This window comes from Tenrec ecaudatus, chromosome 11, assembly GCF_050624435.1.
Source record: "Tenrec ecaudatus isolate mTenEca1 chromosome 11, mTenEca1.hap1, whole genome shotgun sequence".
NCBI lineage: Eukaryota > Metazoa > Chordata > Mammalia > Afrosoricida > Tenrecidae > Tenrec > Tenrec ecaudatus.
The window spans coordinates 19,781,919-19,795,783 of NC_134540.1; the positions used below are offsets into that span (position 1 = coordinate 19,781,919).

Below are 13,865 nucleotides of genomic sequence, written 5' to 3' on the forward strand. Positions count from 1 at the left end.
ATGAGCTCTTTGGCGGTCCCTCATATTTAGAAACTATCACACAAGTAATCTTTACAGATGTTACAAAGATGACAAGTATATTAATAATCCTTAAAATAGGCTAGTAGGCTTTATCACCTCACCTCCAGTAGAGTTTCATCACTAGTTTTCCCATGGTTAATTGGAAATGGTTTCCGTCCATCTGCGTCAAATAGTAACACAGTTAGCTGTTTGCACAGAATTGTACTTTTGACTTCCCTTTTCTTCCTTGCATAGAGAAGCAAGAAAATTCAACGATACTTCAAATAACAGATTTTAAGTCAAGGACTGGAAATGTGCTGTCCACAAGTGTTTTGTCTTTATTTTGAAAGCTATTAAGACTCTCGCTCCCATGCTGGAAAGCCTAAACTATCATTGTGAACAGAATTTTTCAGAAATTGAAAAATGATTTTAATTTTTTAAGAGCATGCAAAATTACTAAGAATTGTTTCAAAGGGCTATGATTCAGTTTTCACTTCCAGAAATGCCAAAATGTTCTTTCATCATCTAAAGCACAGCAGCAGGAGGCTCCTAGGGAAGACAGCATGCTCACTCAACGCAAGAGAGTCACGACGAGCCTTATGGCGGCAAGGCCAAAGGACAGAGTGGCAGTCGAAACTTCTCGGCCAAGGGTTACTTTACTGACCACCAGACACAATCAATCAAAACTATGATCCTCTTAAATAAATATAAGTACCGTGAAAAATCAATGAGGCTTGCCCGGAATTATATGCACCACAAGATTCCACACTTATTTGGTCTACTGTGCCCTTTTTAGAAAACAAACAAAAACAACTCAGCACGTCCCTCCCCCACTCTCTGAAAATGACAAACTTTTGTACAACAGCCCATAATCCAGGATAGAGTTTAGGTAGGTGCTTTTGTACCCATCCCCATGGATCCAGGGGCAGCCCCCGCACCCCTGGGGTGGTCTCCGCTCTGCCCACTTTAGGAAGCACTGATATAAAACAAAGCTACCCCAAATTAAGCGATCATCTTTCTCCAAATTTATAAGCTATAATCTCAGGTACTTTCTAAGTGGCACTTCATTACATTTCCATAAAATATAACAGCCTTTATAATTACCTCGTTGCCTAACACAAGTAATTTTAGAAATGAATATGCACAGCGCACGATCTGCCTGGATGGGCCGATGCTCGTTCTGTGAGAACCACAGGAGTGAACTGCTAGTCCCCACAGGGGCAATCCTACATGCTGGTGCTCTGGCTACTTGTTGGTTGAGTTGGGCCGCCCCCTGGTGGTCGGCATCTTAGAGTGCAGCTGGAGGCAGTTTGCAGGGTCTTTTGCCCACAAAGCAGCTGGGTGGGTTTGAACTACTAACCTTTAGGTTATCTTTCTGTTGTTACAGATGCCACCGAGTTGATTACAACTCAGTGATTACAAACTACTTGTACCACCCAGGCGCTCTGAAATACTAACTGCAGTCCAACCCCAACCCCACCTTAAAGAAAAAACAAACAACTCACTGCCACAGATCGATTCCAACTTCGCAGACCCTCCAGTGCAGGGTAGAACTACCGCTTTGGGCTTATGAGGCTATACATCCGCATGGGACCAGAAAGCCTCACCTGCTCCCGCAGAGGGGTCGGTGAGTTTGAACTGCTGGCTGTGCAGTGAGCAGCCCAATGGGTAACCCACTAAATCACCAGGGTTCCCAAAAGATGTGCAGTATTAATGCCTGAGGCCTAATCCCGAAAGTTTGTTAAGAACCAAAAAGGAGGTATTCTTCAGTAACTAAATATTATACAGGAACAAACACTTGCCTCTATTTCTATGAACTTACATCTTTCAGAACTGTACTGTACATTTCTCAATAACTTATCATAAAACACCTCCTTAGGGTATCCTTGTGTGGGAGATGCTTATTCCTTGATAGATGATTCATCCTATGTTTATAAAAATGCCGTATTGTTGCTGTTGTTAGGTCTCATGAAGTCAGTTCCGATCTATAGTGACGCTTTATACAACCGAACCAGACACTGTCCAGTCTGGCACCTTCCTCACAGCTGATCGCTGTCTGAGCCCACTGTCGCAGGCTCGGTGTCAATGCACCTTGTGAAGGCCTTCCTCTTTTTCACCGCCCTTCTTCTTTACCGAGCACGCTGTCCTTCAGGGACTGGCCTCACTGCGAAACATGTCCAAAGCACATGAGACAAAGGCTTGCCATCCTTGCCTCTAAGGAACATTCTGGCAGTACTTCTTATAGCCATTACATACTCTCCTGGTTAGTATATTTTAATTCTAACCTAAAAATGTATGTGTGTGCATGCAATGTAGGTTTCAGGAGCTCTGGCGGTGTCGTTGAGCTACAAACCTCAACGTCAGCAGTTCAACACCATCATCCACTGCATGGGAGAGAGATGAGGCTGCTCCCATCAAGAGTTACAGTCTCAGAAGCCCATATGCACAGTTCAGTCTATCCTTTACAGTCACTATGAGGTCGAATTGACTCAATGGCAGTGGGTTTAGTCTTTTTTCTTTTTGGAATGTAGATTCCCTATCTTCGCCAATTTATAAATGATCATATACACATATGTATTTCTGATTCTTATCATTGATTATTTTATGTAATTCACTAGATTCTGGGAGGCTAATAAACCCTGGACTGAAGTTTACTGCCGTCAAGTTGACACTGACGGGGGCTGTACAGCTGACTCTCAGTGACTGCACAGGACAGAGAAGGACTGACCAGGGGGCTTTCCAAGACTGTAGTACTTCCAGACTGTAATCTTTTACTGCCACCTCCTTCTCCGGCGAACCTGAGCGAGGGATTTTTCTCATAAGAAGCTTTGGTTTTTAAATAACACCTATTGCAGACTAAGTCTACCAGGCAATTGGTCCTGAAATGTCCAAAGAATATAAATAATGTGCAAATCTATTTGGTCACGATGGCAGTTTAAAGCAAAGATATACCAAGAAAGAAAACATTCTAATCCAGGGATAGGCTAACTAGAGCCTGCAGACCAAATCGAGCCACTGTCGTGATTCTGTACCAACCTTAAAGTAAGAATGTTTTCCTCTCAGATGTTTAAAAGGTAACTGAAAACAGAGGAAGAGGAGGAGAAAGAGGTGGAGGTGAGAGTGGGGGCAGGGGCACCCAGAGATAATATGTAGCCTACAAACCATAAGATATTTGCTAGCTGGCTCTTCATCTCAAACCAATCATTTGGAACCACATTTGTAGAGAGAAAGGTCCCTATAAGGACCCGAAATTATGGAAAAAAAGAGCCTTTGACCAAAACTGACATCATAAAATGCCAGATTGCTTTGGCCCAAGAAAAGTTCCTGAATATTGGGGTGGGGGCAGGGGAGAAGTAAAGGAAGGGGCTAATGGGTCACATACCAAGAATCAGGAATTACAGCTTTTAACTTCACTATAGCGGCTCAGGCAGCTAATTATAATGCACCAATGTTACTTTACAACCTAGAATTTTAGACACAGCCAAACTATGCAAGGTCAAGTATTCAAGGTCTAAAAAAATGTATTTTCCCTCATCTCTCAGCAGCCAAATTGTGGGGGATGACAAATCTCACTGTACATGCCAACCCTGCCCTGGAGAAATCTCCATGTCCCTGCCCTGTTCAGTTCAGACCCCGCCGCCCACACAGCCTGCTTTCCTTCATCCCAGCACCCAGGGCAAAGTCAGCAGGTGGCAGTCACCAACTTAGAACTGAGAGCACAAGACTCCCTCCACCTCAAGACCTGCCAGCACCCACTACCCCTCTGCGTCCCCTAATTGGGCAGAATAATCCACAGAGCTCACAGGAAATAGCAGACTGGTGATGAACAGCTGTAATACAACAGAAAAGGACACAAAGTAAGACTCATAGGGACTGGTCTGAAAGAGTCCCAGTGTGGCGCTTCCATCCGTTAAGGGGATGAGCTCTCACCACCAGGAGCCTCAGAGCTCAGGGCACTCAACCACTTTGATACAGTATGTCACGCCTCCTTGCAGGCTGAGTCAACAAGAGCTCTGGGTGAGGCCCTATCACCGGGGCTCTTAGGGACCCAGAACGAAAGAACATATTGCTTCCTGGACTTCACAACCATTTAGGAAGCTGGGAGGAAGTAACTTTTTTTTTTTGAATGAATGAAAAGTGGATGAGGGAGCCATGGGATCCAAAAACAGGAGTGTCAACCGAGGAGTGTGTTAAAGGAGATTGCTGGGATGATGAAAGAGAGGCACCGGACAACACACGAGTCAGAGGCCTGGAGCACAACCTGTCCAGACTGGAAGACTGACGCCGGTCCTGGGGAGAGAGATGACCAAGAAGATGACATCAATGGAATGCCAGGTGTTCCAGGGCATTCGGGGGGAGACTCTGACCAATGGAAATGAGCCTGGGGCAGACTCCACGTAAATACAATGTCCAAGGACTGAACTTCAATGTCAAGAAAATGGAAATCCTTACACCTCAACCAACAGACAACATCAGGATGAACGGAGCAAAGATTCAAGTCAAGGGTTCCATTTTCCTGGGATCCACACTCACCACTCACGGAAGCAGCAAGCAAATCAAAGGGCATATTGCACTGGGCAGATCTGCTGCACAAGAGCTATGTAATGTGTTAAAGGACTACGATGTGACTTTGAGGGCCACGGGGTGGCTGATCCAAGTCCTGAGTCTGCCTGTGACGTGGAACAGGGGATAAGGATGATCACAGAAGAATCGATGGGCTTGACTTACGGTCCTGGCAGAGAATACTGAACATACCAAGAAGTGCCAGCAGGACAAACACATCTCTTTAGGAAGAAGCACTCCTCTGTAGAGGAGAGATGGCTAGCTTTTGTCTCAGGTACTTTGGACGCGTGACCATGGTTGGTAAAGCAGGTCAGCAGCAAAGAGGAAGACTCCGGAGGAGAAGGACTGCCACCGTGGCTGCAACAGTGATCTCAAGGAGGATGGCACCGGGCTGGGCAGCACTGTGTTCTGTTGGACAATATTATGCGTCGAAACCAACTTGACAGCACTTAACAACAAGCCAAACAACAAAACAAGAGAACTGCTATCGCTCAAGGAAGAACATTTCTGCAATATGGCTGGATAACGCGCCTTTGCTTATACTACTACAAACAACAACTATACATTGGGAGAACAAGAAAAATGTGTGATGTGACCAGGAGTGAGGAAAAGAAAGAGACAAATGGAAAATAAATCTTTATCTTATGGAAATTCAAGAGGTTATTACTTAGGTTACTTTTAATTCCAATCATGATGAAATCACCGATCCTTCTCCAAGTCTGCCATAAACTACCAGAAAATTGGACAAAGAAAATGAAATCCTTGTCTTCTGATACTGGACAGGGGCAGCCTGGAACTGTCGGTAGGCACTACAAAACCTTCAGCTTTCTGCCTAGAGGTAAGTACAGCTTGCGGGGTCCGGGTGGGGAAACCTTGGCAGAGCACAGCAGGCTGAAAGAAGTGAGAGCTTTCAGGGCAAAAGACCAGAAAGAATGATAGCCACACGCCTGCGAGCTGGAACTCTGTCTGGGCCAGGATGCGAAGGGCCAGGGGGCACCATCTGGGACCGAGCCCTTGGCCTGTGTGGCCAAGAGTTGGTTAACATTAAAAAAAATGGGTACATCAGAACACACCTCAAAAAACATGGAAGATTTCTCACTGCCAGAGGAAAGAGGAATAAATAAGGAAAATAGCCTTATAAGCCCTGTCGTATTAAGAGTGTGGATATAAACAGAACTATGTGTGTATATTTACACATGTGTAGACATATAATTCATACACGTTATTTCCTGCTCTGTCCTCTGAGAAAGTCCCAAAGCTCAGTAGCAATGAGCACACACAAACCATAGATCTTGGCTCTAAATATCACTTCTACAAACAGAACCAGGGCTTCCTAGAGAAGTGACTGGACCTAGGGTTGGGAGAGGCCAACAAAGGACACTTGGGTCAAAGAACCTCACACCGGGATCAAAGAACGACAGGGACCCGGAATGGCTCGAGCAACCACATAAATGATCATGACCGCACCTTCAGAGTAAAGTAGCAGCAGGCCTTTTTGATGGAAATGAGTGACTGAATGATTCGGGACATACAAGTCTCTAATAAGTGGCAGGGGAATTACAAAACTGGTTTGTTTGTTTTTTAAACAGCTACCATTTGGTGTAGTACTGATTGAGTCCAGATTCACCAGAGGGCTAAATCTGATGGATAAAAGCTTAATGAGATGCTGTACATTTATAGTGATTTTCAACCTGTGAGTCGCCCAATTCATAATAGTAGCAACGAAAATAATTGTATGGTCACCACAGCCTTAGGATGGTTGAGGAGCGCTGACTTAGTCTCAAAGGATCTCCTTGACACCAGGCTTCTTCACTCTTTGTAATTTAAGAAGCGTGTTAATTTGATAAAGTTCACAGAACGCTACCATAACAATTAATATACCTTATTAGTTAACATTGTGAGAAACAAAGCAGATGCTACCTAAAACAAGCGATAAAAGTTCACCACACAGCAGCAATAGGACCCCTGAGGGAGGTACTGGGAAGGCCACTCCAGACACGAGTCTCCTCACAGAGAAGGACACAGCTTCCCTCCACAACTGTTCGGCCCAAAGAGCACCAATCAGAAGGAGATTAAACAGACTCACAGTATTGCCTTGTACTCGTAAAATTAGATGCCAACCACATAGAGACCAGAAAAGACTGAGGTACCATCCCAACTAAAGGAGATGAGGTAGTTAGTGTTTTGTGCCAACCTGGCCGATAAACACGTGTGGGGTTAATTAAAGGGCAAAGGGATAAATGGCTCAGTGAGCCTCACTTTTCGAGTTCTCAGATCTCTTGCTTTGTGATGATCAGACCAGGGTGTAGCTGCCTTAGCCAGTCCCCTGCTTTAGCTAGCAGGCCTCACTTCCTGCAAGACATGCCTGAGGAGAAGCTGCATAGACCTACCCCGATGCAGCCCTGGGCACTGGAGCAGCCGTGTGGAGACCCCTGCCAGGGCTGAGCTGTTCACACATTCACTGATTTGGCTTTCTTCCTGCAGTCGGCATCATAGTGTTTGCTTTGTGAGATGGAGGAGGATGTTGTGGATTGGTGTCAGACATGTGGATTAATTTTGGATTTGTGGGCTTGGGCAGCACTGAGTTGGGATGTTTCCTTGATTTTCACTTACCCTTTACATAACACTTTCTGTTACACATGAGTTTCTGTAGACTTGTTTCTCTAAAGTACCCAGACTGATACAGAAGACAAAGAGGCACAACTAAGTGCGTCACCTAATCTTGAACTGGGTCCTGGAATTATACTGCTCATTAGTTTTCCCCAATGCAGGATGCACTCAGGCTAGGAGGAAGGACCCCAGTGACTTGTTTTTAAAGTTGTATTTTTAGAAGGTCCTAGAAGCACAGTGGGTTAAGTGTGGGGCTGCTAGCTGAAAGCTTGGCAGTTTGCACTCACTAGTCCCGTGGGAGAAAGAGGAGGCAGTCCGCTCCAGTCAGGATTGACAGTCTCAGAAACCCTGTGGAGCAGTTCTATTCTCTTTTAAGGTCACGGTAAAGTCAAAATTGACTCACGGCAGTGGATTTGGTTCTATTTTGATGTATATATATTTTTCATGTACATTCGATCACAATATAGCTGTAAGACTGTTATGAAATGTTCCAATCCCCAAAGATAAATAAAGATCAGATTTATAAAGACAGTGATCACAACAGGCAATAATAATGGGGGAAATAAGGTAAATGACTTACACTAGAATGGACTCACAACAGAGTTGTCAGAACCCTGTCGTAAGTCGGGAGCTACTTATATTGTAATAATCAATAAAATGTGAATTGGGTCTGTGGTTTAGATGGTAATATGGGATTAGTGCTAGTGTCCTGATTTTGATAGCAGCAAAATGTATTCCACGTGTGCTAAGGAAATATGTGCTCAACCATTAAGGGATAATAGGACATCATGTCTACACTTTACTTTCAGATGGTTCAGTGGTATTAATAATTGGGAATCTGGGTAAAAGCTGTGGGGGAATACTAATCATTATTCTTGCAAATTTTATGAAGATTTAAAACGATTTCAAGATAGTATCTTAAACAATGCTTCAAAGTTTTCCTGCTATCACAAGTAGCCAATTACTCCCTGGTTAAGACTTTCACAACATGTGCAGTCTAGTTCGGAATTCACCTCCAAACCCCATTAACTGATTTTTCCATACGGTGTCATTATATCCACCTTAAAATACAGACTTCTCCCCTCTACATACAGGAACTGAATGCAACCCCAAGGAAAGGGAAACGGTGATGACAAAAAGATGGATAACTCGGGCCCTTTCATCAGCTAAGCTTATAATCTAGTAGAAAGTGGATATATTAAAGACCATGGTCCATCGCTGGTTAAATAACTGTCCTTTAAAACATATCAATCATATACCCCTCATTTTAAAAAATTGTAAACCATGTGCTATTAATTACGGTTTTCTACTCCCTTGCTCAATACTCCTTTTGAATGTTTTAGGGGTCACGATCAAGGTTGCTGTCAGAGTCCCTCGCAGTGAACCAGCAACTGCCATTTCCACTGGCGTTGTACCTCTCCCTGGTGTCCACCCTGACAACTCCTCAGCCCTCTGGAGCACCTTCACCTCCGTGGAACTCTCCTACCTCACCGTTCTACTCACTACAGAACACACAGACCACTCAAGACCTCAGGCGTTCCACTCCCCCCTCACCCGTGTTCTTAGTTCAGACCAGTCTGAAAAGCTCTCAACATCGACCAATACATGTTCCAAAAGAGACTCCTCCTTCGTATGTCTCTTCCATGGCTTCCTTTCCAATTGCCCAGGGAGCCTCTGAGAACTCGGAGAGCCTGATTTGCAGTCGGACAGTGTTTTCAGGCAACTCTTTCCTTCTCATTGACAAGATCATGTGTATTTTTGTTTGTTAGTTTGTTTGCATACCTTTTGGATGCTGTGGATGGTGTCTAAGTCTCTCAATCACTTTTACGCTTTCTGGTTGCAGATCCTAACGTAGGATCTGTGAAACATCATTTTAATTTCTGACTGCTGTTGAGAATGCACACAGCCAAACATACAGCTACACCACGGTTTGCACACGTCCACCCAGTGGCACAGACGACGTTCTCTAAACTGTGTAACCATTCTCCTCCTTTTCCGAGTTGGGCCTACTCGATCCCCATCAATTCAAGCTCCCGCAGGATTCCATTATCTTGTCTCTGGCCTTTCCTAAGTCGACTTCCTTACGTCAATAGAATGTGCCTTGTGAGTCTCAGCACACTATTCCCCCTTCTGTTAATTATTCCGTATCATTAAAAACTCAGAGCAGAAAATTGGCTGCTGGCAATCAGCCAGACCTTTGAAGCCCCTATCGCGACGGCGTCTCACCCCTATGGAGACTGTGTACATTGCACAAGCAAAGTCTTCTCACTTTCCACCCCGTTGTGTCACTCTGCTGTATACTCCCACAGCAGTGTCCCCACCACGTCACTTGAGACTAATCCCCAATGATGCCCTTTGCTACAAGCATCACGTTCTTTCTTTTTCTTAATTAAATATCTTTATTGGGAGCTCTTACATCTCTCATCACAATGCATAAATTCATCCATTGTGTCAAGCACATTTGTACATATGTTGCCCTCTTCATTCTTAAAGCATTTTCTTTCTACTTGAGCCTGCTCCTCATTTCCCCCCTCCCTTCCTCATGAACCCTGGATAAATTATAGATTATTATTTTCATATCTTACATCATCCTGTCTCCCGGCACCCACTTTTCTGCTGTTTGTCCCCCAGGGAACGTACTTTCCTATTAAGGGCATTTGTTTACGTTTCTTTGTTGACCCACTCCAATCACAAAACCTATGGGAGCTTTACAGATTGCATTTATAGGCAATGTCTTAACTTAAGCTCTTTTAGAGTCTTCTGCCTCTAAGGAAGCTAAGGAGAATGGAAATGGCAGATTAGTAAGTAGGCACTAAAGAGAGGTAAGAAAACAAAATATCAACATATCTAGAATGATTTAAAAAATGTTTTTGTTTGGTTTATTGATTTATCCTTTTTTTTTCCTTCCCAAACCCAAGGAGGGCTTCTAAGAAGTATCTGTGGCAGTCCAGAAAGAACTAACCAACGAAGCGCTTCCTCTGCTGTTCCTCTGTGGGGACACACCAGTCACACGCAGATCTCCCCAACCCTTCTTAAAGTGGCCTACCCACCAATAAACGCGTTTAAAGAAATAAGGGCAGGTATTGGCCAAAGAGCAAAATGATCGACCATGGAAGCTCTGAAGCCTGCCTTAGAACACTGTTCCCAGAAAGCACGAGGAAGCCCGGGAGTTGTCGCAAAAGCTGGAGGTGATCAATGGGGCAGTATAGAATGTTGAAAACTAGAGTAGATCCCATGTTCCAATATAAAAACACTCCTAATCCTTAAGTCCCAGAGCCAGTCAGCGCAGGGTCACTCTGCCACAGCCAGACCTTGACGAGCACTGACTCGGTAATGGGCTTCGTACTTCATCAAGGGGCCCGCAATGAAGGGGCCTCTTCGTCTCGCTTTGCGGCAGTACGAAGGGGGCTAGCTAGCAGAGTTGCTCTATCATCAAAAGTTAACATTTCTTTTCTCCATCGTGAAAGGAAAAGTGTGAGCATGCCAATTCAATTTCACAGGACAATCCAGTAGATACACACAATAAACTGTCAACATTCCCGTTTATCTTACGCAGTGACTTGCCCCTTTACCCTTTCCCCCCCAGAATAAATGTAAATAGTTCTTACCTAATTCATAGAGGTGCCCATCTACATGAACTAATGCAATAAAATGAAGATCTACTTTTTCATCTATACTTGGTGCCTGGAATAGGGGGAAAAATACATATTACATACGTCAGTGGTGACAAAAAGTAAGTAAAGCACGTATAACTACATATAACTAGTAGCAAATGACAAGGTAACACTGAGCCAATGTAATATGAGGCTTAGTCTTTGATATTAGAGTGACTATGCTTAGGTTTGTGATAATGTCCTCGTATGCCAATAACAAAAATATTGATGAGAACTGTGACTTTCTTTGTCTCAACTGATTTAATTACTGAAAGTCTTGTTCACCTAGAAAGCCCCAGCACAATCCCTGGTAAAAGGCCATGAACAGCACAGCACATCACTACCAAGGAAATTTGTAATTTTTGTTTTATTATGTATTTTCAAATTTAGAAAACATTGTAAAATAGATTCAAGAAAACAGCCCAAAAGATTAAAGTGAGGAAAAAAAAACTATAATTAACTGTAACCTATGATTGTTCTTGTGCTTTGACTTTTGATAATTAAAAAAAATCTAAAATCACATACTTTTATTAGCTTTTCAAATTCAGTTTCATGCTGTATTCCTTAGGCATTCACAAAACTTACACAAAGGCAACAATTAACTGGCATTTCCTATAACATGCATTAATCAACCAAACCCACGATGTCTACTGCCTTCTAGTGGATGCCAACTCATAGCACCGCCTAGAGAGGGTGTCCAGGTTGTAACTCTTTATAGACAGACGCCTACTCCTTCTCTGACAGAGCAGCTGGTGAGTTTGAACGGCTGACCTTGTGGTTAGCAACCCGATGCCTAACCCACATCGATACCAGGGGTCCTTATGCAGTTATACAATTAACTATATATCAAACCTAAATAGTTAGAAATTGCCGCAGTTTAAAGCAAGTAGGATACAAATTTTATAGACAAGTTTTTAAGTTGGGCATAAATCAAGTTTTGTTTTATATTACTTAATATCCTTTATGTAACTTTAACGTATTGTAACTCCAAACATAATATTTATTCACTCTCATGTAATTACTTAATTTAAGTTTTTGTAAAAGAACTTCTATTTTTTTTAAAAAATAAAATTTTCTGATGCAGAAGTTGAGATCGAATACTAAATGCTACTAACTGGGCGTAAGGGGCCCTGAGGGCACAGTAGGCTGGAAACTTCAACATTTGCCGTTCAAAACTACCAGATGCTCTTCAGGAGAAAGACGAAGCTTTCTCTGCCCGTAAAGAGTTAACAGTTTTGGAAATACACAGGGGGACGGTTCTACTCTGTCCTGTTGGGTTGCTAACAGTCAGAATTGACCTGATGGCAGTGAGCTTGGTGTTTGAGGTTGGTGGCATAGGCTGGGCTGCTGATTGCAAGGCCAGCAGTTCAAATCACCAGCTGCTCTGAGGGAGAAATATGAGGGGTTCTGCTCCAGTAAACATGAAAGCCTTAGAAATCCAGAGTCGATGTATCCTGTCCTCTAAAGGCCCTGAGTGGGAATCGCCCTGATGGCAGTGGATCTGGATGTGCAGTGGGTCTTGGGTTTACAGAGTGCTCTTTCTAAGGCACTTCCAGAGAAAGCACTTCATCAGATCTACGTCACCCTTCAGAGATGAGCTCCCCTCAGCTATGGATGGAAAAGCAAAACCATAGCATCCAGTCACTTCTCAACAGTTTTTCCTAACCCCAACCTAGAGCTAGAGAATTTCAGAGTGGGTAGGAATCAGCCATCAAGCTGGATTGTTGCTTAAATCCTGGACTCTCTGTGCAGTCCCCTCTCCAGGTATCCCTTCACTAGGTTCTTGTTTGGGGGTGGAGGAGTGTCTGATTCTATCTGCAGACAGCTTTGTTAGAGGGTTCTCTCTCACGCGTGACTAAACCACGTCTCTGTATTTTCTATCATCTCAGAGAAGCCCAATGCCTCCTCAGCTTGATGTCCCTTCACATACTTAGCGACCCTGGTAATTCACTGGAGGAAGTCTCTCCAGGTCAATAGACAGGACCGGACATGGTTTCTGAGCTCCCTTACTTTCCTGCTCAGGGATCACGAAGTCCGATACCCTTACTTTTCCCATGTTCAAAAGAGAGTCAGTTTTTCAGGGACAAACCTAGGCAATTCTACTCTATGGAAGTTCAGTCCTATCACAAAAAGTCTAGAAAGAATTCCTTGTCCAAATAGCAGAAGAGTCTTGCTTTACAAATTTTAAGAAAATTCGCCACCAAGATATCGAGCATCTTAAATCTTTTGAGCTGTAATGTTTTAAAAAAGATGAGTTACTTTAACCCATATCTTCCTAAGAACTGTATTCTCTTATATCTTCTATTTTTTGTTTTGTTAGGAGGTAAATTCAAATACTTGGAATCAGAAAGCCTGAATATGCATTCCAAATCCCAGGGGCCACAGCTTTGAGACTTGTGAGATGTGTGAAAGTATTTTATACACTGTAAAATACTGTATATGCTAATACATTATTAATATCACCTATATTACTTATCCTAGATGTAAACAGTTATATCCAGTGACTGAAAAATTGTAAGTCATTGTAGCTGTTATTCAAAAGTACAGACAAAAATATAAAACTCTAACGAGGTCATGGAAAGCCTGTATTATAAACAGTTAAAAAAAAATCTCAGAACTTCTCAGACTTTCATAAAACCTCGGTGCCTATTATAGGCCTTTTTCTTGGTCAACAACTGTGAATCTAAAAGACTAAAATCTGCAATCACCCAGTTGTTTAAAAGATTAAGAAAGGCAAAAGGCACAGCACTGACCCCCACTTTCCGTCCATCAGCAGTACCGCCTGGACTGAGTGGTGACGGGGGGAGGAAACTGACAGTGAAATTGGCCTTGATGCTTTTGTGGCACGTGAGCTACTTTCAAACCACTGGGGGGGGGGGGGAATCCCACAAAAAACAACGAATAAAAAAAGTTCAACAAATCTTATGACCAACAGATAAACTACACAAATAACAAAAATTCTTTTTCTAGGGGTTTTGCTATAGGACTGAGCTTCTAGACTATAGATAAAGCAGGGGCTATAGATTGGCTCCATTTTTG

General features: G+C 43.2%; 1 protein-coding gene across 2 annotated transcripts in view; it reads right to left on the reverse strand.

Moving 5' to 3' along the window:
- Positions 1-13,865, reverse strand: part of UCHL3 (ubiquitin C-terminal hydrolase L3) — a 46,997-nt gene that overhangs the window by 777 nt on the left and 32,355 nt on the right. The window contains exons 5-6 of one of the 2 annotated variants that reach the window (XM_075562971.1): positions 10,782-10,857; positions 123-181 (exon numbers count right to left, since the gene is read on the reverse strand). In XM_075562971.1, the coding sequence (XP_075419086.1) occupies positions 123-181; positions 10,782-10,857 (135 nt within the window). The remainder of the gene's footprint in view (positions 1-122; positions 182-10,781; positions 10,858-13,865) is intronic. The other variant, XM_075562972.1, reaches the window with a different exon arrangement.